At 39.3% G+C, this 27,285-nt stretch overlaps 2 protein-coding genes across 6 annotated transcripts in view; one reads left to right on the top strand and one right to left on the bottom strand.

Annotated features, from left to right (window-relative positions):
* OXNAD1 (oxidoreductase NAD binding domain containing 1) lies at positions 1-18,714 on the top strand. Of its 5 annotated transcripts, none has more exons than XM_068405184.1 (11): positions 1-60; positions 675-744; positions 832-986; positions 4,262-4,424; positions 4,704-4,767; positions 8,204-8,310; positions 11,903-12,044; positions 14,641-14,677; positions 14,786-14,883; positions 17,552-17,660; positions 18,329-18,714. In XM_068405184.1, exons 4-11 carry the CDS (start codon positions 4,294-4,296, stop codon positions 18,481-18,483), a joined length of 843 nt encoding a protein of 280 aa, XP_068261285.1. In that variant the 5' UTR covers positions 1-60; positions 675-744; positions 832-986; positions 4,262-4,293; the 3' UTR covers positions 18,484-18,714. The 5 variants fall into 5 exon arrangements, with proteins under 5 accessions (XP_068261285.1, XP_068261284.1, XP_068261281.1 ...); XM_068405183.1 differs by having other exon boundaries at positions 14,783-14,883; XM_068405180.1 differs by having other exon boundaries at positions 14,641-14,883.
* Positions 18,715-23,992: 5,278 nt separating this feature from the next.
* The window catches only part of RFTN1 (raftlin, lipid raft linker 1), a 113,142-nt gene continuing 109,849 nt past the window's right edge, over positions 23,993-27,285 (bottom strand). The window contains exon 10 of the mRNA XM_068404971.1: positions 23,993-26,376. Within this exon, the coding sequence (XP_068261072.1) occupies positions 25,939-26,376 (438 nt within the window). The 3' untranslated portion in view covers positions 23,993-25,938. The remainder of the gene's footprint in view (positions 26,377-27,285) is intronic.

The raw sequence follows: 27,285 nt of genomic DNA, 5'->3' as shown, positions 1-27,285 counted from the left end.
CGTCGCGTGACGGGACGGGGGCGGGGCGAGAGCGCCTCTCGTCACGTGATGCGGCGCCGGGTAGGGGTGATGCGGCGGGGCCGGGGCGCGCGCCCCCGGCGGCCGTTGGGGATCGGGGGGAGGGGGTCAGCGCGCGAGAGCGCGAGGCGGTGTGGGGGCGGGGCCCCGGGGTCTCGGCCGCTTCCCCCCTCCTCACGGCGGGAGCCCCGCGCCGCGCTTGGGAGCGGCGGCCCGACCGCCCCCTCCGGCCGCTGCCCTCCGCCCCCGGCCCTGCCACTTCCCCGTCCTGGGGGGACGGCAGGGTCCTGCCGCGACCTTGTCCTTCCCCGCCACCGGGCCGAGGCGGGAGGGCGGCGGGGACGCGGCCTTCCAGCCTCCTCAGTGCTGCCCCGCTTCAGTCAAGCGCAGGCTCCTCCCCTACCATCCCCCCGCCGTGTCTTCCTTAATACCAGGTCAAAGGGAAAAGCCTTTTTCGGTGGTGACTTTTGCAGAGGGGCCGGTTTATGTAGAGGAGTCTCTCTTAGCGATCTGTACAGTTGCTTTTGGTAAAAGATTTCCTATCCTGCTCGTTTAAGTGTCCTTGCTTCCCCCTCAACGCTCTCTTGCATTAACTTATGTAGTAGTTTGCTGTTCAGTGTGATAGAGGTTAACTCAAAGTAACTCTCTCCCTTCAGACGGAAGACTGAGGAAGAGATGCGGTTGTAGATCTCGAGGGATAGTAACCCAGGGCCAGTGGGTCGGAGGGTAAGGAGAATGAATTAATTGCTTGATTTTAATTTTAAGTGAGGAGAGGACGAGTCATACAAAAGAAGCATTCATTTCTGTCTGCAGAGCAAAGGAAGGAAGGGAGTATTTGGAGTGGCTATTTCTGTAAGGGCTTGGGTAAGAAGAGAATAAAAAATAACGGGAGAACATCCCACCAGACAGGAGCTTGGGAGGCTGAAGCGCTGTGCTGCTTGGAGGGCAGGGAGCTGCCAAAGAGCTGGGTAAGTAAGCCAAGGAAGTCGCAGAGGTGACAGATGGGGGAGAGGCTGTTCACGTTTTGTAGAGGCATGAGTCAGACTTGTGTATGGTAGGGGAGAACCAGGACTCATTAGAAGAGATTTTGCAATTTATTAGTTACAGAGTAAAAATTACAACTGTTTTTTATTGTGATTTTCAGGATTGGAAAGTGATTGATAATAGTGTAAAGGAAACAAGTATCTTGAACTACTGTTCAAGAGTCATTTTTAATTTAGGGTAGAGTCTCAGTCTTAAAATAGTCTATATCAATAGGATCTTTCAGCCCTGACTTCAAAGTTGTAGCTGCTACAATAAAATAAGGCAGACATTTTTTTTTGTTTTCAATATTAGGTATTGATGTTGAACTTTTGGTTGGTTGGTTGGTTGGTTTTTTACATTTTCATGTGTAGGACTGAAAATATTTGCTTCCTAAAGTGGTAGCAGTAAAAATGAGAATGAGGCCAGCTTTAAGTGACTGTCAACTTCAGCAGCAAAATTAAACCAAATACATAAAATAAATAATTGAGAATCTTTGTATTGGATTTTAAAGTTAAGGCACTTATTTTACCGGCAGATGTCGCTGTGTTTAGTAGTAATTAATGGCAGAAAGGGTTTTGAAGGATGTGAGGTGATTTAAAAAAAAAAAAAGAATAATTAAATCTTTCTTCTCCGTCCTTGGCCTCTGAAGCAAAGCATTGGACTTCATGTGATTCATTTTGACATTGTGGTGATTTAAGTAGTCACAGCTATTGGCTTAAACAGCTTACATAAGAATGTCCACTTTCAAACATACTTCATTTTTACTTTGAATTAGTTAATGCGGTAGAGTGAAAAGCAAGTTTTAAAACATTGAAAACATGAATCGAAAAGCAAGAAGCCTAAAAAAAGGACATGTAGATGGCTGTAAGCAAGATACGTTATCTAAAAGACTCCTGATCATAAAATGATCTCATGAATTTGAGTAACTCAGTGATTTTTGAGCACTCTGGGTTTGCACACTGAACATGCTGAGGTAGAGGAATGTGACTTCCTCATTAGATGTGTACTTTGTCTTGCTAAAATATTTTAAGATTGTTAATACTTTTGTTGTCAATAGCTTCTACACATTTGCCTGTAGAAAGTGCTAAAGCATTTTGTTTAAATAGAGCACTCTGTATATGCTGTGGCAAAAAAAAAATTAAAGTAATTTTGCTCACTGGTGGTAGAAGAGTTCTAAATAATTCCACTTCAAAAAGTTGCAAGCTGCTGTGGAATTAAATGCTAAAAAGCTATTAAATATTGTGGACGGTTAAAAGCTGCAGGAAGTATTTTGTATGCTTGAAAGTTGGCATTTTGAGTAGTTACAGCAAATGTATTCCATTTCTGAGCAGCCTCATTTATGAAAGCTCTGCCTCCCATTTGTACAAGATTGCAAACAGGACAAATTACTAAGTGACCAGCCGCTGCAGCTGTTAGTGAAAGCCTAGAGAGTATGGGCCTGATTAGTTAAACAAGCTGGATCGTTGCCATTTCAAAGGATTCAAAATGAAAAACAAAAACATTTCGAAAATAAATTACATGCTTTAAAAGAATGCAGGAAAAGAGATTTAAATGGAAGTAAAAGATTAAGAATGCTTTAAAGAAGCAATGGACTTCATCGTAGAAATAATATAATTTGATAGGTGATGATAATATGATAGAGGATTATGCTAATCCATTTTAGGAAAAACAAAGGCAGATTTGCAAGCAATGAGAAATATGACTTACCTGTTCCTGCACTTTGTAAATTAAGGGTATTTCTGACTTATTTTGGATATTGTACATGTCAGTTTATCTTTCTCTGTCATATCTCCGTTTGAGTATGCAGTTTTGAAGCTTCACACCATGTTTCCACTGTAGTGCATGTAAGTGTCTTGCTTAATTGTTTAGAGATGTAAGTATTATCTAGGATATATGGAAGTATGAGGGATTTACGTGTTTTTAAATAAACCTGTGAACAAACAGTTTTATTTAATGTTTATAACATTTTCCAACCAGAACCCTTTCTTTACCAATAGAAAGGGAATGCATATTCAGTGTTTGATCTTCTTTCAAACATAAATACTTTCTGAGCATTTAGAATCACAGATATCTTGGCTGGAAGGGACTTCTGAGGGTCATCTAGTCAAAGCTCCTGCTTGGAGCAGGACAGTTGCTAGCACTGGATTAAGCCAGTCCCAGGTGTAGACCTTTGTACTTCTTTAAGCCCATGAGGTTTCTGTTTTCCAGTCCTGCAGTTTCTCAGTGCCCCTTTAAAGTGAAGCTCTACCATTCAGCATGTCAACCATCCCTCCAATTTTGTGTCATCCACAAGTTTGCTGATGGTGCATTCTGTCTCATCATCCAAGTTATTGATAAATTTACTGAATTGTATCAGCCCCACTATCAACCCCAGGGTGCAGTTACTGTTGCTAGCCAGCAACTGAAGCAACTTGAAGCCATCAAGTCTTCAATTCTGTCTGCCCAGCCAGTCTTCAACCACTCCAACAGTCCATCTGGCCTTAGCTTCCTAATGCATATGCTATGGGAGATGGGGTCAAAAGCCACAGGACAGTCAAGGTGTATTGTATCCACTGCTGTCCCCTTAGCTGCATGACCAGACATTTCATCACAGTAGGTGTTCAGCTTTATCAAACATAATTTGCCCTTGGTAAATCTGTCTTGAATCTCCCTGATGACTTTCTTCGCTTTCACACAGCTAAGAGGACAAGCTCTGAGCATTTTTACAGCGACTGAGGTGGTGCTGGTTGGACATAGGTGCTGCTGCTTGCCTCTCTTAAAAATGACCATGCTTTAGTCTTTTTCCAGCCGATTGGAGACTTTCTCTGATTTTTCATAGGTAATAGACAGTTGCCTCACAAGCATGTCAGCTGTGTGTCTTAGCAACCCTGAGTGTAACTGATCTGGCTCTGTGCCTTTGAATACATCCAACTTCCCTAAGCAGTTGCTGGCCCCACTCCTACTTACCCTTCTCCCTTGGCCTGTGAAGACTGAGGCAAAAAAGGTGTAGAGTACTTCAGCCTTTTCCATATCATCTGTGACAATGGATGGATGTACATTTTAACACTTCTTTATGATACTTTGTACTTTTAGAATTCCTTCTTGTTTCCCTATATGTCTGTTGCTAGTTTTATCTCTAGCTGGGCTGTGGCCTCTCTGATTTAATGGAAATAAAAGGTGAAAACAAGCCATGTCAAACAGTGGGTATTTTATTTAACAAATATTTATATGGATTTTTCAGGAGCTGGTGATTCTGAAGACGGCGCAGTCATCATGGCTCGTGCTACTATTTATGTGGGTTTTACTGTTCCTCAACTACTGAGAGGTGCTAGCAGAATTTTTCCCACTCATTCTGCATTGGTGCTATTGAGGCACTCTGCTTTTTGTTATTGCACAGTGAACGGGTAGGTTACCCACGTACAAAAACTTTTTCTTTTTTTAAGAGAATGTCATGGTAATACTGTCAAAATGAAGTTACAGACTACAGTTACAAAATGAAATTGTTACAGACCTATAAATACTTATTTAACTCCCAATTATGTATTTATATTTAATTCTTATTTGACTTATGTCATCTATAGACTGGATTACACTGGTAAATCATTATGTTAATAGAAATTCATATCAGTAAGGGACAGTGGCACAGCTGTCAAAATGACAATTATGTTTGCTTTTTGTTGCAGCACAATAAAATCAAAAAGGAAAATGGATCATCTAGAGCGGACAGCAAATAATTTTCGCCAGGAGGTTAGTGTTGTGTTCTTTAGGATGTAAGTAATTTTTTTTCTGTTGTGAAGAAGCTGGGTAATTGTATTTGATTCACTTGGTCTTCTGCTGGAGTCTGTTTTACTTATTTTTCTCCTTATTTTTTGTATTTGATATTGTTGTAAAATAAGTGTATTTTGTGGTCAATGGATGAAATGTAATGAGTTACAAAAATTGTCGGTGACATGTGATGCTGTTTATGTTGGACCAGAAATTTAATAGAATTCTGGTCAAATATGAATTATTATAAGTAATTAAAGCGCACCGGTACCTATCATCTCTACACAGACTGCTCAGATTTTTATGGATTTCTACAATGCTGGTTCAAATTTGAGATTAAAAAAATGTGGAAAATGTCCCTTTATAACATAGGAGATGAGATAAAAAGTGTAGACATCTTGAAGGGAGAGATGATAGTTGCAAAAAGGATCTTAGTTTGTATCTATTTTAATTCACAAGTACAAGGAAGATAGAGCATTGTTCTCCATCAAAATCCAGAAATTGTTACTCTGGATCTCAGTTTTGTGCCGTAAGCATTCTTTTTCATAATGTTCAGAGGTGAACATACTTTTGTATTTCATACAGGTAGTTCCTTTCTGTAATTAGCTGAAGTAGATGTTTAGAAATTTTTAAATACTGGGAGAATATGGCTTCAATTCTCAAAAACATTTCACTAGTGAAACAATGCTGCATTTTTCTTAGACTTTTCAGGAGAAGTAGGGCACTTTTTTGACTGAAAAATCCCATCTTTAATTCCCAGGAGTTGGGAAATGGTGCCCAATTTTTCTCCATTGTTTAGTTAGCTTCTCTCTGTCTTGAGTAGCCATTCATGACAGGCCAGTCCTGCATGGGTCACACAGCAGGACAAAACTGTATGTTTTCCAACACACTATACAGTTGTTAATATACATATGTGTACATAATTAAGTCCTCCTCTGCTACGTTCTTCCCTAACTATGAGTATAGTTGAGAATAAGTCACAGGCCAAGTGAATACTTCTCGGAAGGAAGCTGGGTGGAGGGGATGTATAGGTAACCCCCAAAACTGGAGATTTAGCACCTGTGACACAGACTGTGGACAGATGAGACGAATGCAGGCTCATTCTGCCTGTTATCCAAGCTGTCAGTTGGAGCTGTGCCTCACCTGCTCACACCTAATGTCAGTGTTTACTTGGGTACAGATTAGCATTGCTTGTGGACATACAGCTGCTCAGGTGGATCTGATTTATGCCAAATTAACTCAGTACATGGACAAAATGAGTGTAGAGACAGGTACAGACAGATACACATTCTTTTTTGCTTCTGGTACAAAAAAAATGTTTGCACTTTTGAGTTTTGCATCTATGTTTTTTTAAATCTTGGATGTTTCTGATTGCTTGGCTTGCTTACTTTTTCTGCCCAACGTAAACACTGGGTAGCTGGAAAATATGTGGAAAATGGATCCTTGTGAGGTGTTGGAAGCTCTGAGGTGGTACAGGGAACTGTGTAAGGTCTGAGGAAGAGAAGGAAGCTGTATGGGATAGGTGAAAGAGCAGGGCTCAGTTCTGCTACTGCAAATTCTCTGCATATCAGAGGATTATGCTGTTTATTTTTTCAATGCTTGATTTATTCTTTGTTACTTTATTTCTGACCACTTTAAAATCAGTTTATTTTAAATCCTCTGCTTGCTTTTAAATTCCATATAATCAGCAGTTGGCTTCCCTCAGTCTGTATTGCCTTATTTGGCCATTTCAGTCCTGTAGAAAGATGAAAGAATCATAGGTCTGTGTTGCATTAGTGTGCATGCTGCACAATATCGCCTGTTGAAGAGTGGTAATGGGAAGGACCAGGGCAAGAAGAAGTGCCTGACACTTTCTTGAACTACAGCGGCAAAGTCTGGAGTCCTGTGTCTTCATCCCTCTCACTGCAGCCTTGCTCTGGGTCAGTTGAATACTCTTGTGGTGTTCCAAAATACTGGTTGAATGTCTTTGATCACCCTGACTCAAATTCAATTTTTGTAATAACTTTATACTGATTAAGAATTAAATTTCCAGTGCTCTGTCAGATGTATCAGCCAAAGAACAAATTAAGGAATGTACTGAAGAGTAAAAAAGGGAATGAAGAAGATCTAAACTTAATGTCTATTTCCTGCACTTAAGGTTTCTCCATCAGAACAACCATTTAAGTCAGTGTCTGACATTTCTCTTGTTAACTTAGAGTGATTGCATTCCCCATTTAATATCTTCTGCTAAAGTGGAAAAGAAATATATGCTACTTTATTTTAAATTGGCAAATGTCCTGCTGTTTAATGGGACAGTGGACGTGTTCAGATGTTGCTTTATGAATAAATTAATTTCCTGCCATGTGTTTTAAATTAGAGCATAGTTGCTTAAAGTTTAATTTTTTTTTTGATCTGTTTGATCTTATACAAATGAGAAATGATAGAGTTGTGGTGGTATTATTAGTATTTCCTAGTGTGGTAAATGACATCAGGATTTTTTAACAGAGTAAAATCTGTATATTGGCTTGTGTAGAAAATATTTAGGGCACGACTTTCTTTGTAGAGCAAAAAGGTTAATAATTATAACTCAAAAATACCTGAAGAGGAAGGGCAGGGGATGAAAATCCACGTTGTACTGATGGGCATCAAAGAGTTTAAGTGGGGAGCTCCTCCCCAATGGTCCTGTTGCAAAATCTGCTTTTCATTTGGAAAAGCATTATTTTTCATATTTTTTTTAGTCTCTTCCAAAGCGGTGTCAGCTATGGCTCTTGCATCCCTCTCATCTGGTTGCCAAACAAAAACTCTTCTGTTAACTAGCAATGGATGCTTGTGTCACAGTTTCCCTGTGTTTGTAGATCACATATGTGGTCAAATCGGTATGTGTATAAACACAGTAACCAAAGGCTTGTTGGTTTTCTTTCATTAATGCATAATCTTTCAGTAATGCTTTTAATTACTTAAATAAAACTAGATCCAGATGCAGAATTCTCCCTGGGACTTCAGCAGCAGCTGATCTTTTACGAGTTTCCTTTGTCAGTCTTTGTATCTGAAATCTTTTTGCTTTGTTGCTAGAAAGATACAGGAGTGTTTGCCTTGTATAGATGTTAAAAGAATCTGAAAAGCAGTAATGAGCATTCACTTCTCTTTATCGTTATTTTCTCTTCAACTGAAATAAAATAAGTTTGTATATAATCTTAGAACAACCCTGACAAAACTGACAGACGTGGTGGACTGGAAGTAGAAAACCATTTCTCCATTCAGTGACTATGTCAGTGAATCCATTTTTGTTTCTCTACCCCAGTGAAAAAATATTGGTGCTTTAGGTAATGAAATGCCGCAGATAACACGCGAAGCAATAGATAGCTCATGTACAGATTCTTGAGTACTGGTGCTGCAAGTGATATCTATGTAACACAATGGCTTATTTTCCTTTGGATAGGTAATTTCACAGGCAAAAGTGTGTGGAATCACCAATGAATCGCAGACAGTCAAAAGACTTCGTTTGGCTATCGCAAATAAAGATTTTACTTTCAAAGCAGGACAGTGGTAAGATCTTCTGATATTTGAGGGGAAAATTACCAGCAGAAGTCCACTGTAAAAAAAGTTAAAAAGCTTCTGATACTTGAGCATTGAAAAAATCGTTAATTTATATAATATGATGTTTTATTATTTGGGTGCTCTGTGAAATAGCTGATATTTAGCATAATTTAAAATAGCTACTATTAAATATGCTAATATTAATTTTAAAAGGCAAAAATTTATATTCTTTAAATGTTCAGTTTGATTGTTTTGATATTTTCCTCTGGTTTATGTATGTTACATTGTTTCTTCAAGAGTACTTTGATGTACACTGCACTTTATTCTGCAAACTGTTTTGCTGTCTTTATTTACCAGTTACCTTTACAGCAGAGCCAAGACTGCTGCTGAGTTGCAAGTTACTTAGTTTTTGTTTATAATTAAATCAGAATTACCTGTTAACTTTTATTTCTTCCCCTAAAAGTTTCCACTCTGAAAATTAAGCCTGTTAAGTCAGATTATTATATAAATATAGATCGTCAAACTTGAAAATAAAAACCCTTGAATTATTAAGCCTTTGAAATAATTAGCTGTTTGTTTAAGCAACCTTACAGCTTTTTTCCAGGGAAGCTCTGGATTTTCATGTTTGTCTTCCTTCCTTGTTAAAAATACTCCCACTCAATCACTTTTTTTTTTTTCTTTTAAAAATTAATTTAAAACTATGAGTAGTTGCTTTTGACATTGGTCATTTAAATGTTCTTAAACTTTTTATTGGCTTAGGCCATCTGAAAGTGGGTTTGCTGGAATCAAAGTATAGCTGCTAGGGTATTAACAGCATATGTTACTCATGTAATGTTAATATGATGGCTTTTAAATTTAGAACCAGAACACAAGATGCTGATTGCAATAATTTGTTTGTGGAATAATTTGCTGCAGTTTTTGCACATGTGCAGTGACTCATACTAAATTCTTCCTTGCCAGTACTTGCAAAGTGCATTTACCCTCCAAAAATGTTTTAGAAATTATAATGCTGAAAACTGAAAGCTTTAATTATAATTACTCTTTTTCATTTTCTTCTTCCTTGAAAGTATTCTAATGCTATTGTAAGGGATACAACTACTTTTCTATACTTGTAGCTATAAACTGTGGTTGCGTTTTTTGATGAGCAGCACAAAACACCAGGCCGTGATTTCCTGAGTAGAAAAGGCTAACTCGTTAGAATTTGCTATAGGAAGATGTTACAGCCAAAGATTGTCACTAAAATGTATGTATTTTTTGAAAGTGTTCTAATTACCAGGCTTTTCAGAAGCAAAAGTGAATTTGTTTTGCAAGCATGCTGGCAGATACTGGTCTTTATCTGACTTCAAGTAATAATGAAGAGACTTGTTGCTGTTACCCGTTTTGATTTACTAAAACATGCATTGAGGTATATGCGTGTTATAAATACTTTGAAGAAGTTCCTTTATGGTTTTAATGTTTCTGATCTCTTCCTTAGCAATTCCTAATTAATTCTTGAAGTTTTGGCTTAGGTAGCCTTTAAAAGGAGGGAAATGAAAACCCACTGTAAGATCTCTGTTTTACATCTTTTTGCACCTCTCCTCGTTGTGGGTTTTTATGGGTTTGTTTTCTTTTTTTCCTACAACTACTCTTTCGCTTAAGCTGTCACGGACAGCATTTCTTTAGAAGTCCTCTTATCCTTCCTACACACAGCTAAGATGAGACAAGCCATCAGAAATACAAGCTCATCCAATATAATATAATATAATATAATATAATATAATATAATATAATATAATATAATATAATATAATATGCACTGAAATCTCTCATAGTTATGTAACTGGAAAAGAAATACTAATACAGAAAGAAACATACGTCTACATTAGTACTGCAGAAGGGTAAAAACTATGGTTGATTTAGGTTTTACAGCAACGTTTGGTTTTGTATCTATGTTTCCCTACCAGGCATGAATAATGTTTCCCTTATATGTCAAGCAGAACATTTTGACTTCAATCTAAATTGTTACAACATAAATGTAATTTTTTTCCATTAATATAAGTAGTAAGATTATTTTCCACCAGAGGGTGGCAAAGAGCTTTAGTAGCATCTTGAGGTGTTCTTTGCTACAATAAATGCTGCAATACAAGAGTTGTCCTTTCTGATCTCTTAGATCCTTACTGCTAGGGAAGCTGAGCTCCATGGTCAGGGGGGCTGCAGAAGCTGAGGACAGCAAAATAAGCTGCCTCAACTTTTTTTGGTTGTTGACCTTTCCTTTGCAGTCAGATACCTTTATACACAATCAAGTTTATTAGAATAAAGTTAAAAATTATATCACTGTAGCATCGTATATATCACGCTTTGTGCATTCTTCAAGAGAAAGAGAGGATATTTTTCTTTGAAGCGTGAAACTTTGTGGGGAGTAAGCAGGCAAGATTTTTTTTCCTTAAGAAGTAGTGAACTATTCAAAGTGCTTCTCTCCTCCCTCAAGAATTTGTCATCTCCGTGAAGAATACAGCCTTGCTGTTTGTTTAAAGAAAATATCTGTGCAGTGGAAGCCAGTCTACCGCTCTTTTTGCATTCCCATTTAACTAACGCTGAGCTTAACTTTAACTACCTCAGGCTTGACTTGAATAATGATTCTCTAGTATGTGGCATTGCTTACCAGTGTGGTTGGTTCGTAAGAGGAGCAGCACAATCATCAGTTTTAAACATTAGTTTTCTTTTGAAATCCGGGATTTTGTTATGTACTTTAGAAAACTGAAGTATTTAAAAATTTCTGCAACACAGAGGAGTTTAAATGTTAGATCATAAACCAACTTCTAACTTTCTCTGATACTATTTGGAATATCAAAGCCTTACTTTTATGAAAATGAATTAGAGCTCATGTGTAGTAATGGCTTCCCTTCCATACTCTCTAATTGCTGGTGTTGCAAAAGCTTTTGTATGTTATCTTCCAATCTGTAGAAATCCATTCGTGGTTTACTTTAACTATAAAAAAAACCCCTGTAGTAATTTATTCCAGTTCAATTTTCAGACAAAGATACGTGCCACCAGAGGGCACTGCGGTTCAGCAGGTAAAGCATTCTGCTTCCAGTAACTGATTTTTCACATAAGAAATTTTTCACAGACTGTGGTTTTACTTCAGATGTTTCATCTTCCCAAGAAAAGAAAGTTTTTAATCAAGTCATTTCCCTAAAATTAGTTTCCAAATCTTCTTATGTTTGAAAATTGAAGAGCCCATCAAAGGGACTGAAAAGAGAGGGATTTAAGCCACTCTGTCAGACCATATTGTGGTTTTGTTTTAATACGCAAATAATTTATTTAAACACTTAGAGAATTCTAGTCTGTTGTAAGATGTGGCATCTAATGCTAAAAGCAGAACAGTTTAAAAAACTTGCTGTTTTAACAAAGGTGATGACATGTTTCTAGATGAAAATAATTCTAAGGAAATGGCATTAGTCGAGATTAAGCCCTTTTTTGGAAAAGTTATGTTATGGAAATGAAGCTGTCTTTGTAAAGGAAGGGTAATTGAAACAAAGGCAGCCCTTTTGTTTGGGTTATTGTTTTCCATGTTTGGGGTTGTTGGCTTTTTTTTAAACTTTTGTTTCTGGTCTATTTTTAGGGTTGATTTCTTTATTCCTGGAGTATCTGTAGTTGGGGGATTCTCAATATGTTCAAGCCCTGGCCTGTTGGAACGAGAAGGGGTATTAGAGCTGGCAGTAAAGCACACTGTTCATCCTCCTGCTCACTGGATTCACACAGAGGTAAATGACACTTTGGCCTCTTGCAGTGTTTTGTTCATCCGTTTACCCCATTTAGTTATAGTCAGAAGAGTCCTATTTCTGCTGCTGATCATATTTCGTAGATGACCTGTCCTGTCAATGTTTGTTCTTTTCACAATCCCATGTGATCTGTCCTATGTGCTGTTCTCTGCCTGACATTTGTATTTCTTAAATGTGGCTGTAAGGTTTAAATTGACAGATTCTTCCAGATTTACAAATACTGCAGTTCAGTCTAGTGGCCAGCACAGTTACAGTAAAGATTGATGCAAATTTACTAGAACTGAGAATATCAAAAGTGGTGCTAATCTAGTAGTTAGCATGTGAGCATCCACAGTATTTTAATTGGTGTTACAGCAAGTTATCTGCACTGGAACATAAACAACAAAACCTTTTTGAGATGTTGTATAGATCTTGTAGTGTACGTGCCAGCAGATCGTGTAATGCCTAAGAGGATTGCCTGGTTTTTGGTATTGCTTCTTAGAGAATATGAAGGCCTAACTTCATCATTCCCAGTCTCTGGAGGCTCTCTTAGGATTTTTGATGTCATAAATCAGTTTGCTGTTGCTGAGTTTTCTGGTTAAATTTATAGGAGAATCTTTTGTGAGCAGGTAAGCTAGGCCCAGCCTGATGCTGTGGAGAAACCTCCAGGGTATGTGTGGACTGTTCTAGCTAAACAACAGGGTGTGCTTTTCCTTAAGAAAGAAGAAGAAAAAAATAGCAACCTAGAATTTGAAAAGGTTGGATATATGGTGAAAAAACTCTGGTACTTAATTATTTAAAAGCTATTTATAAATGAAGTTGAAATCTCAGGGTAAAAGATGTTATAGGAATAGTTAGTACTCATTTACGCACTGTTTTTTTCAGAGGTATTTATATTTATTCTTTAATTTTACTGTATATAAAATCATAAAATTCAGCACAGTGTACTTTATAGCTTAGGAAAACACAGCCTTTTATTTAGAAAAATGTCTGTGTAATGTATTGATTGCTTCACTTCTCTCAGGCGTTTCAATGCTGTATTTACAAATTTGCCAGGCTAAAGGACAACACTTTCTCACCGTATTGCTCCACAATTTATTGGTGTTTTGGAAAATTGACTTACTGTTATCATTGCCATGGCTAACGCACTGAAATATGTGGGAGACTGCTGGCTAAGAGAGATTCTTCCTGTGTCCTGTGTCCCATCTTGATGAGCTATAGCTGGTTAAGGAGGCAGATGAGACAAGAATGAGATTGTGGAAATAAGCATTTTTAGGGAGAAACAAAGGATACCATATTCTGTTTCCTCCTTCTGCCACATGAATCTGGAACATGTCTGGATTCATGCATCTCTAAACCAAAGTAAAACGTGGTGGGAAAGCCTGGCAGTGTACATTGAAAAGGGAGACAGAAATTAGTTTCAGATAATAAATGTTGATTGTCTTACACTATAATTGAGAGATAATACTTTATGCAATAATTAAGAAAGGCAAAAAACTTTTTAATGCTCATGGTCACTACTGTAGGAACCTCTGTGTTCTGTGCAATACTTGTGTCAAAGGGTCTCATTCTGCCTCCTGGTGGACCTGTTTAGACCTTTGCTTAGTATACAGGTGTCATTAATGGAAGTACTTTTGTTTTAATTACTGCTTCCTGATATCAAAAGGATTTTTTTGAGAAAATGTTTTTACTCTCGAAGTGATCAACTGCTAATTTTTCAGCAGTTCTTGTAGCTTTATTTTTTTTTCTCTCCTCCTTTCCCACCTTCCTTTGTTTCCTTACCCTCTTTATTTTATTTTTTAAACCCTATATATGGTCTGAAATGAGTTCTGTTTTCTGCTCCTATTTGTTCTGTTAGCTTACAGTGATGCGGGAGAACTTGCCTGACTTCTGTGTACTGCAGTGTTTTCACCCTTCATACCAATAAGATATTGACTCAAGTGTTTTATTTGTTGCAGCTTTAGTTTTCCATGTATCAAAAAAACATGCTTTGGCAAATTTCTGTAAGAAATAATTTCTTACATACAAGTGGAAAGGAAGAGAGAAGGTTTTCCCCAGATTTTTCTTCTGCAACTCAAGTTGCAAATGCAGAAGTGGTTCTGCAAGAAACATTCTTGTGGATACTTGCTTCACTTCTGGGTGTTTTTTTATTTTTTAGGAATGGGGATGGAAAAACCTTCTGCATCTATGCAGCTCATTCTGACTTCCTTGTGTGGCCTTTTCTGACATGACTGGGTTTGGGTAAAAGTGGGATCTCACATGTTAACCTCGGGTTTTCACAACCACATACTGCTGTTGAAAAACTCTTGCCTGAATCATTCCTCTTTCAGCTCTTATGGGGGTGGGAAGGGGAGTCACCATCCTGCCTTATCAGAAGGCTGAAACTTCTGAAGGTAGAACTAGATCCCTAGAGACACTGAAACAGATTACTTCAGATAGCTGGAAACTGGGCATTTATTTTAAAGTACTGCAGTTTTCCCTCACTGATCAATATAAATAAAAAAAATCACGGTCCAACAAGTCTTGTGACTGTGGTGCAAGAATAATACTTCAACTTTGCTTTTAGTTTTGAAATTAAGTATCTTCTTTTCCATCCTAGTGTACTCTTGACTCAGAAGTGGCTCTGCGTGTGGGAGGTGATTTCTTCTTTGATCCTCAGCCTGGTGACTCCCCTGTAAAAGTAGTGCTGATAGCAGGGGGTGTTGGAATTAACCCATTGTTTTCTATACTGCTGCATATAGCAGATCTTCATGGATACCAAGAGGGTAAAGGAAATGAATACAAAATGGGAACAGTGAAGCTGTACTACAGTGCAAAAAATACAAGCGAACTCTTATTTAAGGTAAATAAAAAGTTTTTTTTAAAAAATCTATCTCAGATGTTCAGCTATTAGTGTCTACATCATTCTAGATATATTCTAGAGAGCAGCCCCTCTGTGTAAGCACTGTATAGAGACAAAAGGCACTTCCTGCCTCAAATCCCATGTGTGTGTTAATTACTTACGCCAGTGTACAAATTAAGGATGTTATTGGACATAACTGGCCTCCCTGACTTCACTGACAAGTCAATTAGCCCTAAATGTCTACATTTTACTATAATCTCATAAGAACATCACAGTATACTAAAGATTATATATACTATAATATATATGTACATACACACTAATAGTATGCTTAATGCTGTAATACTGTAACCACATAATCTCCGTACAGACTGTATTGAATTTAAAGACTAGCAAGAGCAATTATATCCAAAGGAAATACTTTCTAAAATAATAGGGGAGCTTTATTGATAATGCATTAGTTACTATTGGGTATTAGTCTATGAATGAAGGATTTATAAGCACTTCTTGTAAAAATGCTTGTAATACTACTTCATCAACATTTGCTTAGCAGTTGAAGATCCATTGTCCCACTCAGCCATTAAGGGTCACTGATAACATTTCAGGGTCAAATTAGCACAGCTTCTGTAAAGAAGCATCCTTAATGGTTTAGGTTTCTTTGATGTATTGAAAGCTTTTGATTGTAAGATAAAGGTGAAAATTTATCATGAGTCCAGAAACTGTTGGGATCCATCACTAGTTTTTCTTCTGTACTGCTACCATATGTTTGCTTTCTTTGAGAAGTCATTTGTTGCTAGAAGCAGAATAAGAAACTGGAACCTATCATCTGCTCTTCCATTTGGCCAACTACTAATCTCCCAGTCTGTTCTAAGCATATACATTTTTTTTGGTGCAGGGGGAGCATTTCCTGAGTTTCACTTCAGCAGTATTAAGACAGCAGAGCTTTTGCATTAGAGCTTCTGGGATAGAAGAGAACACAATGATATGTTGCAGTGCTTAAATCTCACTTTCCCTTCATTCTTCAGATGTCCCTCAAATCCAGAACATGTGTATGAAAATTCTTTATTTCTGTGCAGAGGACTGAGTAAATAGGATCACTAGAGTCTTTATGTTGTGAGATACATCTGTACAAATCTCCGTGAGGAACTGCTTGGTTGTCACTAACATTTTGGAGGACCTGTTCCCTGAAGAAGGGGCTATGTATAGTGTTACCCCCAGGCAGCATTAGAATAGAATTGCAAAGGCCAGCATAGTAACTTTGCTACTTCCAGATGCCACTTAGCATCTGGGTTTTCCCAGTTTCGCATGGACTGAATGTGACCCTCGTTTCCTGACTGTGGCTAGGACACTGAGGACAGGTCTTTTCCCTTAGGTCTGTGTTGCTCAGCTGGCTGCTTCATTTTATACACTGACTTACTAGGCTGCAAGGAGCCTGATGAGCTGCTGAAATTCTCCTTCATTCAGTTACAGAGAGCCTGTCCAAGGAGACTAGAAAACAGTACTGTGGTGGTTTGTGTCACATGTGTGTTACTTGCCACTGTCTGTGTCACTGAATTGCAGAGTGATGGGTTACACATAGGTGTTGTGAAGGACTGATTTCAAGAGGTGAAGTCCTACCTTAGGCGTGCTTTACTGGCTTGGTCCTAGGACTTCAGCTCAACAGGACGTGATTAGTTTCGAAAGTGCTATCAAATTGTACATGGTTCCATATGAGGGGGACAGAAGCTGAGAGTCACATGCAGAGCCGTGAAAGCAGGCCAATGCGAGAGGGGCTAGTGGAAGAACAGTGTGCAGCAGCATCTGTCTGTGCTGCTCCTCATGCCATGTCTTCTTAGGGAATCAGAAACAGATTTGTCTATCAAGTAGAATCTGTCTGTTTTTTTGTTAAGCCACTCATGGCAGACTGTTCAGTGTAGTAACTAGTTAGTAAGCATACACATAACAAAACATGCTAATTTACCTATTTGCAGAGTAGAAATTATTTTTATTTCAGAATATTTTAGGAAAAAATTTCCAGAGTCCATTCCAGCAGAGAAAAATCGTAAATAGTGCAGAATCTAGACAGTAAATAAATCTTAGTTTCAGAACTAACTACAGCATCTGACGGACAGATTTTTTTTTTTTTTTTTACTATTATTTGAACTGAAGCCACTGGATTTTTGGTGGTAACTATCACAGTTGTGACTTAGGGAACTGAAAATTACGGAGTTTCTACTCTGGTTAAAATAGCATTACACTGTAGTTGGTTTTACTTGGCAAACCCGCGAGAGTAAAGGGTCTAGTAATCTTAAAAGTTCCTAACAAATGATAAATACCAACTGCAGGGGTTTTTTAAATGGAAAACCCACATGGAAGTGGAAGGAGGAAATGTGAGAATTTATATGGGGACAAAACCAGGAAATGACATAACTGGTTCTTAGATCCAAATCTTATAAACTGCAGCCTATTGTAAAATAGGAGAAAAGCACTAACACCATAGCTGGTGGTGCATTCACAGTCCAGGTATGGGAATTCTGTGTACTTGTGCAGGGCAGCCCTGTGAAATCAAGCCCATCGAGTTCTCAGCGCTGAAACGCAAGAGTCTTGGTACTGGGTAATAATCCCTGTATGCATACATCTGCTTTGATGTCATGGCCAGTGGTATCAGCAAGTGTGTTTAACATTACAGAAAAATATTCTTGGTTTGATGAATGCATTTCCTGGAAAGATCGCGTGTTGTTTCCACGTTACCCAACAGAGTTCACAGATCTGTAAAGAACTTCAGCCACATGTTACAGGTAAATATAATGGCAATACAGAGAGATGATTTCTAAAGTCTGATTACATCCTAGAGGATGAAGTTTAATATAATTAGTTCTAGTGTATGCATAACTTAGTATTTTTACATTTAAAGATTCAGAATGAGATGTGAGTTAAACCTAAATAATTTCACTGTATGTAATATGCTTTGGACAAGTATTTTCCCATGCAGTTTTTGTTTTCATTTCTAGTAAACCTCCTCTGTTAGTTATAAACTTGATACCGGTATTTCCCACCGCAAACTTTATTCCAGAAACTATCAAGCAAAGTATTTACTTGCTTAAGGCGGGACTGATGAAGGATAAGCTGACCGCTTGTAAGAGATCCTTCATCATGTTTCCATTTCTGTTGTATTTGTGTTGGAGATACTTAACCTTTTTTTTTTCATCTGAATGTGGCATTTTTAGTTGTATGTCAGCCATGTTTTCAGTGACTAATATCCCGTGCATTCCAACTGGAAGTACTGATCTAAACCCCCAGAAGAACAAATGGTTTTGGAAGCCTCAAATCTTGATACCTATTATCCTTAAACAGCCCTGGCATTTTTAAGAAATGAGGGCTTGAAATAGCCCTAACCAGTCATTGTTTTTTAAATTACTTCGCGATTAATATATCTGTTCTCATTTCCTACTTTTTTCTTCTTCAGAGGGAAGAATATCTGAAAAGGATCTAGAAAAACATGTATCTAAGGATACTTTATGGTACATCTGTGGTCCACCTCCAATGATAGAATCTATATCCAAACTACTATTCAATATTGGTGTTCCTAGAAACTGTGTTTTCTTTGAGAAATGGTGGTAGTGACCCCTGCTGAACAGAAAATATGTTATTTGTTCCAGTTTATTCTGATAAGCTGAAATGTACAGAAATGGACTATGAATTATTTGGAAGATTTTACTTCAAACATGAAGATGTCGCTCAGTCATGATGGCGTTCCTTTAATTTAATTTAACTATAATACACCTGCTGTAATACAGTGCTGCTGGTTTTAGGGGGGAAAAATGATTTTATATTAAAGACATTAACTTCTGTTTTTTTGATGGTTTGCTTACTTCTTAGGGGTAGACACATATTTTCACTTTATACACTTGTTTTGTTAGTCGGCTTTTTTCAGTGCCTGATTCAGCAGTTGTAGAGGTTTAGTTGTGCAGCAATGCCAGGTCAGTTTATAATAAATAACCGTTCAGGCCACAACTTCTGAATCTGCTCCAAATTGTTGTGCTAATGAGTCAGCACACTGCCTTCCCCAGTTCTAGATAAGAAATTCCTATTTTTATAGAAGTAGAGTTGCTGTCTCGTGACTTCTTTCTCTTGCCACTTCTTGTTAAAAGAAAAAAAAAACTTTTTAGGTGGTTTATTTATCAGTCAACTGTGTTGACAGTAAAAGACATTTTTTTTCATAATCATATTCAGACCTCAGTTAAAAATACTGATGGGTTATATCTCTGTACAGAGTTATTCACCTGAACTGGTATCTGTTGCGGGTGCTGAGATGGCCCATCCAGCTTGTGCTTGTATGTGCCATGTCCTCAAAGGCAGCAATGGCCAGCGCCAGCCGAGACTCCTGTACTCCTGCTGCAGCGCAGTGTTTTAGAAGGCTCCCGGATATACCAGGTGTGTTTGTTTGGAAAAAAGTCCCTAGAAAGTTTGCTCATGTAAGGTATGAGTGTACCTCTAGGTGCGAGGGCTGATACCTGAGCCCCTCTTGAACGAAGCGTCTTGCCCCAACTCATAAAAAACGCATCGCAGAAATGTTGAGCGTAACAAAAAGCCATAATGAGTCAGTTAATTACCTGTATACACAGTTCAAGTCCTTAGGTGGTAGAGATTCCCATTGTACATTTGAAGACCTCAATAAGGAACATTTAAATTATTAAAAATACTGAATTATTATTGAATTATTGAAAATGTTAAACAGATAAGGCCTTTGCTTTGCTAGTGGCTCTTTTCCTGGAGTTAAAATGTTTCACACAATAGTCAAACAGGTAATGCAGCAAGTTTCTTGCTGTTAGCATCCCTCTGCTCTGCCTTAAACAGAGGTTGCAAAGATACCAATCCCATCACCTGGTCTCCAGCCTGGAACAGTGCTGTTGTTGGTGTGAAGTACTTAATTTTTCAAGGATTATGTCGCAGTGCTTGGATAAAAAGGCCTCCAGCCCAGCTGTAGTTCTCTCCCAAGAAATCATTTCAGCTTCAGTATGGCTGAGTCTAGCCTCCAGTCTTTTAACCTCTTTTTATCAGGGTCTCTGCTATGGTTTACAGCTCGTAGGATACTTAACTGCCACATCCACTTTCACCTCATCTTCAGAAACCAGTGAGACAGCCTAACTAGAAAACTCCAAGCCCTTGCTCTGAGTGCACCACAAGAACACTACTGCAATTGTTGCAGCAGTTGATTGAAGAAGTAACTGACACAATCCTAGAGCTTTCAGCAAACTGCACTTCAAAGGGAAAAACACATACTTACTGCAGCTCAGCACAACCAGAACTGAAGGAAAAAGGCTGTATTTTGGCTCAGGAAGAGGTGAACGCTGAATGATGCACCTTAAAGAGTTTCCTTTTGGGGACAGTACCATGATGAGGGTTTGCCCCTGAGTTTTCATCTTCTGGTCCCTGCAGCCTCATCCACTCAGGCTTGTGCTTCTATGCCATGCGGCACTACACGCAAGCTGAAATCACTCGCCTCCTCAGCAGCCCCTGCAGACCCAGAGGGGATGTCGCATCAGATTCCCTCCTACTCAAATTGGGGAAAGATTCTTTCTGAGTACCCCTACTTCGAGGAATGGGTCCTTGTTCATTCATTCTAGAACGTAAATAGGACAGCGTGCTTGTCACAAAAAATAAAACCAAGGGGGGATTTGTGTTCACAAAGATCGCAATTGACATGTCAGAGCTTGATGCTCGAAGGAAACAGGTTTTGTTTGTTTGTTTGTGGTTTTTTTTTTCTAGAAATGTGCAATAAATTGCTATTGGGAAGCACTGGTGCCCTAAAATAAAAACCATGTACTAGGCTCCTGCATGTTTTGACAGCGTAATGACAAAAAGATTCTGAGAAGCCTTTAAATGTTGTTTTCCTTAGGACTTCTAAATCATTAAGTGGAGTACAAACTGGTTTACCCTTTTTTCCCTTAATGCACATGCTTTCTTCAGCCCATATGACATCTCTTTCACAAACCACGCCTCAGACTTGCACCAAAATGTCTGTTTAACAAAAGGCATTTCAAACCCCTTTGCTTCTGTCACCATCCTCGTTCCCTCTAACCTCTTTCTGTCATCCCCTGTTACACTCAGACTGAGCGCTGTGGGGCAAGGACACGGCTCTCTCATTGTATGGGCTCACCCGCTTGAAGCATAGTGTTAAAAACACTCTCAGCACCAAAAGATGGAAATGATAAAAAACCAATTCCATACCCCCCCACCCAAAATACCAGTGACATCAGTCACTGTTACCAAGAAGTTCTTTCTTACCTTGCACAGTTCTCCTGCCACAGGACACAGAACCCCTCCGTTCTGTAACACAGACAGTGGTAATAAACGCCATTTCTGAGCCAGGAAAGTTGTCAACAGCCCCTTCCTCCACAGCCTCTTCCTGTTGACACTTAAGAATCTTTGGGAAGTCTCTTCTTTCTGGAGTTTAGTGGTCTTGTAGTGAAACATCAGTTTCACCTTAAAGTCTGTTATTGGATCTGCCTCCACCACAATTGAAGATAAGACTAATCCAGGAAAATTAACCTAGCTCTACAAATAATTAAATAAACTTGATCTTAGCCTCCACTGTCAGGACCAGAGAGCAGCCCCTGCTGTTCAGCATCTGAGTTGGAGAAATATTCTCATCACATTGTTGAATCATCATAACATGTAATCTTAGAAAAAATGTTTATTCCTCTTGTCTTTGTGTCATCAGCTAAGGAGCGACTTAAGGAGAAAAAGTAGACTTTTTTTTTTTTTTTTCCAAAAAAAATATGAGGAGATACGTGTGGTTTGTGAGTTACCTGGTGTTACAGCCTTACTAGATCGAATCTTCTTCCTGGGACATTTATTTTACCAGTTTGCTGTGTGCTCGTCTGGTCCAACGACTATGAAGTATTCCTATAGGATTTGCATTCATTAACTGGAGAAAGAGTGGCTGCTCAGTTATCATTCCATCCTTTTGGTTAGTTGGGTGCTTTTAGAGTGAGTAGCAGAAAGCACTGAAATCACAAAGCCTTAGCCCCCCCTTCAGTGTATGGGTAAGGTCCTGATTAGAGCCAACCGCCACAGTCAGCACCACGGGCACCCTTCTGGGGAGGGAGGCTGTGGCAAGCATCCGCTTTTAAAACCAGAAGCACATCTCCACTACCAGCCTTGGAGACATGAATTGCATCTACAACTCTTAGTTCAGAGGTGCGTGGTTGTTAGCCAGCGTTCCTCGTACTTTTGAGAAGCATTTATCAGCAAGAAATTAGTTCAGTTCTGGGAGGATGAAATTCCTGCATGAAAAGCTGATTGTGCTTTATTTCTGCCCTGTAATTGGCTCCCTGAGGCAAATGTACATAGTCACAGCAACTACAAAGCGAAAGCAGGGTATCCAACTGCAGAGCCCGTCCTCTGCTCACCTCAGAAACTGAGGCTGATAGAGGAGCCAAATTAGGAAAAAAAAAATACATTGTTTTCTACTTAGCTTCATTTCCATGCGTATGTTAAAGCTACTTTGAGCTATTTCAGTGATCCTATTTTTAAGTGCACAGATCAAATAATCAAAAGAAATTATGCAAGATGAAATGTCAGTCAAATCGTTTGTGTGTTTAACCCCTCCTAAATTCTACTTAAACTATTTTAATTAGGATGCTTCAACATTTTGGACTTCCTACCCATCTTAGTTCTTCCCCCCCTATCCCCACCCCCCGCTGTTTGATTCAATATAAACCCCCTTTTCTATCCTCCATTTAATTCAGCCACCTCTCTTTGCCATCTTCCTTCAGCCTTTGACACTTCCTTACTTCTCTGAGCTGGATTTTCTCCTTTGAACTCATCCTGTTTAATGACAGTTGTCTTGTTCAGCTGACCACCTGCTCTACACACCAGCACGTGTAACTCCTCTGCCTGTCAGAGTAGCCCACATGCTCCTCCCTCAAAAACAGGGGACTGGCCTACACACGTGAGTTTTGTTGGTCTAACAAGGACGGGTTCAGGTTAAAATACACCCAGATGCCACTTGCATGTGCTGTTGTGCTTCTGTCACCAGCTGGCATCAGTAACATGTGGTAGCACAACCCATCAGCTCCTGCCCTAAGCAAGCTGGCAATACTCGCTGGCATCTCCTTCCCTTCCAAGAGCGGCACGGTAAGATTACTTGTGTCCTTACTCGGTCATTCTGCCTAGTTTGGGGGAAAAAAATAGATTGGGCTTAAAATGGTGGCTCTCTGTGGGAAAGGAAAGGGTCTGGCTTCTCCACCTTCTGCTGGGGGTGACAAACCCTGCTATGGAGCTGGGGTAGCCGTGAGAAGTCAGTATGGAGTCCTGCACTCTCCCCACCAGCTGAATATCAAGGCCGTACCTCTGCGGCCAAACTCCCATTTCAGCTTCTCCCACATACAGTCTCTCCACTGTTGGCGTATTTCCCCGCGTTGGTCAGGTTTTCAGATACGGGAGTTAAGCTCTGGCCCAGCCCTTCCTCTTCTCCGTGCAGGCTTCAAATAAGGTGACGACCACTTTCTTTCACTTCCTTGGCCACTCTGGTGGTCTTGCTTTTTCCAGCCCAAAATGGCAAAGACAGCTGAGATGAATTGCATATGACAGCTGCGGAGCCTGGCTGCTGTACCCCAAGCCTGCCTTCCCCAGCCCTCATCCTGTCTGTATCATCCATCTACGAGGTGACTTAAGCTCTCTTGGGTTACCTGAGACAGGGGCACGGTGAAAGCGCGCACAACTCCAGACAGCTGAACTAACACAAGAGTAATTCAAAGTCACAAGTTGGAATTGATTATGTGACTATAAAACCAAAACCATTTGCCCTTTTTACAGTGAAAAAAACATGACTGTTCTCTTCAAATCTTCCCAACCCTAAGCTGCTCTGGCATTTACAGGAACAAAGTTTTAAATCAAGCTTTCAACTTAAACAAGCGCAACTTCCTCATAGACCCTCACATGCTCTGTCAGACTGGTGATGCAAAACCAAGCAGCAGTTCTCTAGCACTAGTAACTACTGCTAATTCAGTAGGAAGGAGCTTCCCTTCGTCACCACTTAGAGACCCTGAGTTCCTGCTTTTGGGGACAAATTATTGGCAGTTGTGCAAGTACCACAAATAAGAAATCTCCTCATGACCTTTATTTCTCTTTAGTTTTGTAAGCAGTTGGGATCCAGTTAAACAAGGTCAAACGGCAATCCAAGAAACGCTTTCTGTTCAAAAGTATTTGGAGAGTTCTTTCTACCGCAACACTTTCTACTAGTAAAATGTACATTAAATACAGTATATTTTTAAACAAGATTAATACAAAGCTAGTCTTTGAAATAGAAACCATCAGTAGAAGGATCTTATGCTAATAAAATTTGCAAACAGGTACTTAAAACTGTACAGAGCAGAGACCTTGTATTTAAGTAGAACTGAAACAACCTATTTTTAAGGCTATTGGAACTCCAGTCTAATACCAAGAAACAGAATGAAATAATTGAAAAATACCACCAGAAATTGAAGTTACTTATAGTCCTGAGGTTAAACCACTGAATTCAATATAAAAATCTCTTTATATCAGTGAAAAGAATACCACTGTGCTTTGTGTGTGTGGAATCGAATGGTTTAAACTTGAGTGCTGTTGTCCCAATTAGATGAATAGTCAAAGTGGTACGATTTTTCCCTTCTCTGTAATGTTCTGCCAACTCTGTAATCTTTAGGCATGGAAGATGCTTTTGAACCACTCTAGATGCGCATCTGCTACAGCACATAGTTCTTTGTGCAGCAGTTTGATATGAAGACTAAGGAAAATTATCAGGCAGAAATCAGTCAAGGACAAAAAGAGCAAAACGCTTACGGAGCTCTTGCTTTAGAAAAACAAAAGCAGGGGAATTCAGAATGTACTTCTCACCTTGTTCCCAGATTACTTGGCCACTTCCAAATAGGGATGTAGGCGATTAAGAAGAGAGAAACTACTACTTCCTACATCTTTAAGAATACTGAAGTACTTGGAGAACATTGGCACTGAAACTATATTACATGTGTACATTCACTTATAAATATTTTGATGTAGCACTAAACAAAAAAATGTTGGTCATTTTAGAGAATTCTGTTCGGTATCAGTCCCAAAATACGGTTACTTGTATTAAAAAAACCCTCTATTAAGGTACTTGCATTTTGTAAGGTCATTTAGTGACATTTGTTGGCCATTGACCCCAGTGTACAATTTCAGTTCTTTCCCACAACATATTTGGTAACAGTGACGAAGTGGTACAGAATCACCTGGAAGGGTCAGGAGGTAACATCTAATTCCAATGTAGTGAAGGTAGCCACTGCAAGACGTACATTTCACCTGCTTTTTTGTTTCCTGTTTTTCTATCTTCTGAAGCACCCCCCCAACTATTGAGGAACTGTTGATTGGCAAGGAGAACATAAACATTGAGCAAATAGGAAATGGCATTTTATATTGGAATCATCTGCCTCACACAAATTTACCATGGGGTTTGTTTACCCAGTGTGCCTAAAACAGGCACACGATTTGCTCATTGCTTGAAGATCTGCAAGAGTTAATAAAATTCAGAAGAGAGTATCATCAGTAAGTATGCTATTTGAGATAAATACAGATAACAGCCATCTTACCTAAGCTTTCCAATTTCAGCCTGTTCAAGCCCAAATACCATTTTCATGACGCTACAAGCTTAATGACAAAATAACATATGGCACAATAACTTCTCGAGCAAAGATACGCGGACAAGTTAGAGAGTAAAATTGTTTGCCCTGACCTAGATACAAACCTAGTCAGTCACAGGAAAACCCGAGTACATTTTCTGTCCCTACTTTTTAATTTAAAGCATAGCTCTAGGAGATAGTGTAGGGCACTTCCCACTCTGTACAGTGGACGGAATTTTGCAATTAATTTCTGTGGGTTAAAAAGCCCGGGCCCTGTATTTACTTAAAACAACGAGATACTGGTGTGCTAAGGAGCAAAATACAATGCCAAAGAAACACTGAATTGAGCAATGGAGTTAGTGATGGCGATTAGCAAAATCTGTTCTTTTGTCTTGGCAAAGTACCAGCAACTCACAGGATTCCTGAAACATAGGTCTTATTCACAGGAGCATTCCACGTCCAGCCCTGCCCCATCGCTGCCACTGCAGCCGTCCGATACTGGAGCAGAGTCTCCCCCCTCCGTTACCTGATCCGCACAGCGGCCAGGCGTACTCTGGCTGAGGCAGACGTGCGCGTCATTGTCGTCAGTATCGTAACTGGCAGGACACGTTTCTTCTGATGCCCCATCGTGATGGGTACCTGTGTCGTCGGTCCCAGCTACCTCATCTCCCAAGTCTATGACATCATCCAGCTGCTGTTCTGGATCAGGCTTGGCTGCTGTGGAGATCTGTGCTTCTAGGTTTCTTGTGTTCTCTGTGACTTCAAATTCCTGCTTCTCCTCTGCCATTTGCTTCTCCCTAGTACTCAGTTTAGCCTTTGTGGATTTCTTCGTTTGTTTGTTGTGCATGTCGTCTTTGGAGAACCTCCAGTGAAACTACAAATAAGAGATCCAAATGTTAAAGACCATTAGAGACAATCTCCCATGGACATTTACTTTCTTGAGTAGAAATGTTTTTATTATGTAGTTTCAATTCAAAGACTAGTTTGACCAAAAAGACGTAAGATTAAAAAAAATTGCACAACTAAATCAGATGGCTTAAGATCATTTGTGCCTACACGTATACATCTATTACACAGAGAAAAGAGACTGTGATGCATTCTGCTTCTGCTCTTTCACATGCCTACTGGGTTCCTCTCCACACGCTGTGTCACCGTTGAGGCCTACAGCACCCTGGCAGACAACCTGCACTGTGTGGAAAGCAAGAACATGCAAAGCTGCACAAGTGCAGACGCAGGAAGCAATCCTATGGCGTTATGCCAATGTTTTTCACCAGGTCAGCAGCAGAACTAACACCATACCCAAGACTATACCCAAACAGTAAAATATTCTGAACCATTTGTATGAATGTGTTTTGATGAGAAAGCATGAGGCTGCCTCTTGTGGCACTTGCCACAGACTTACCACAGCCACCATTTCAGAAGAACTGTTTTAACTACTATTTAAAAAAAAAAGGGGGGGGGAACTAGCACTACCTTGAAATACTGACCCCACAGGTATAACATACATAAAGGCTGACAAATAAACCACTAATATATCTGCTTCATTTGTCCAAAAATAAATGGACCTTCCCAAGGAAAGCCAGACCATGTTCCAAGCCACTACTGAGCCATCCTACACAAGTTTGCTAAGTACATGTGAACGTGCACAACCATTTCGTCAGCGGTGTCCACGCTGATGGAAACTCAGAGATGGGTTAGGAGGCGATGCTTGGATGGCGTAAAGAATCTCATCAGGACATTCAGCAAATTCAGCTGTGGTCCAAAAGCCATTTTATCCAGTGCA

This window comes from Nyctibius grandis, chromosome 7, assembly GCF_013368605.1.
Source record: "Nyctibius grandis isolate bNycGra1 chromosome 7, bNycGra1.pri, whole genome shotgun sequence".
NCBI classification, from domain to species: Eukaryota; Metazoa; Chordata; class Aves; order Nyctibiiformes; family Nyctibiidae; genus Nyctibius; species Nyctibius grandis.
Note: the sequence above shows the minus strand (reverse complement) of the source record. Positions and strands in the feature narration are given on the sequence as shown.

Coding starts and splice junctions, on each gene's coding strand:
- OXNAD1 (XM_068405182.1), top strand. CDS start 4,294: ATGGCTCGTGCTACTATTTATGTGGGTTTTACTGTTCCTCAACTACTG. Junction 8,311..11,902: donor ACTTTCAAAGCAGGACAGTG/GTAAGATCTTCT, acceptor GTCTATTTTTAG/GGTTGATTTCTTTATTCCTG. Junction 14,884..17,551: donor CAAGCGAACTCTTATTTAAG/GTAAATAAAAAG, acceptor TTAACATTACAG/AAAAATATTCTTGGTTTGAT.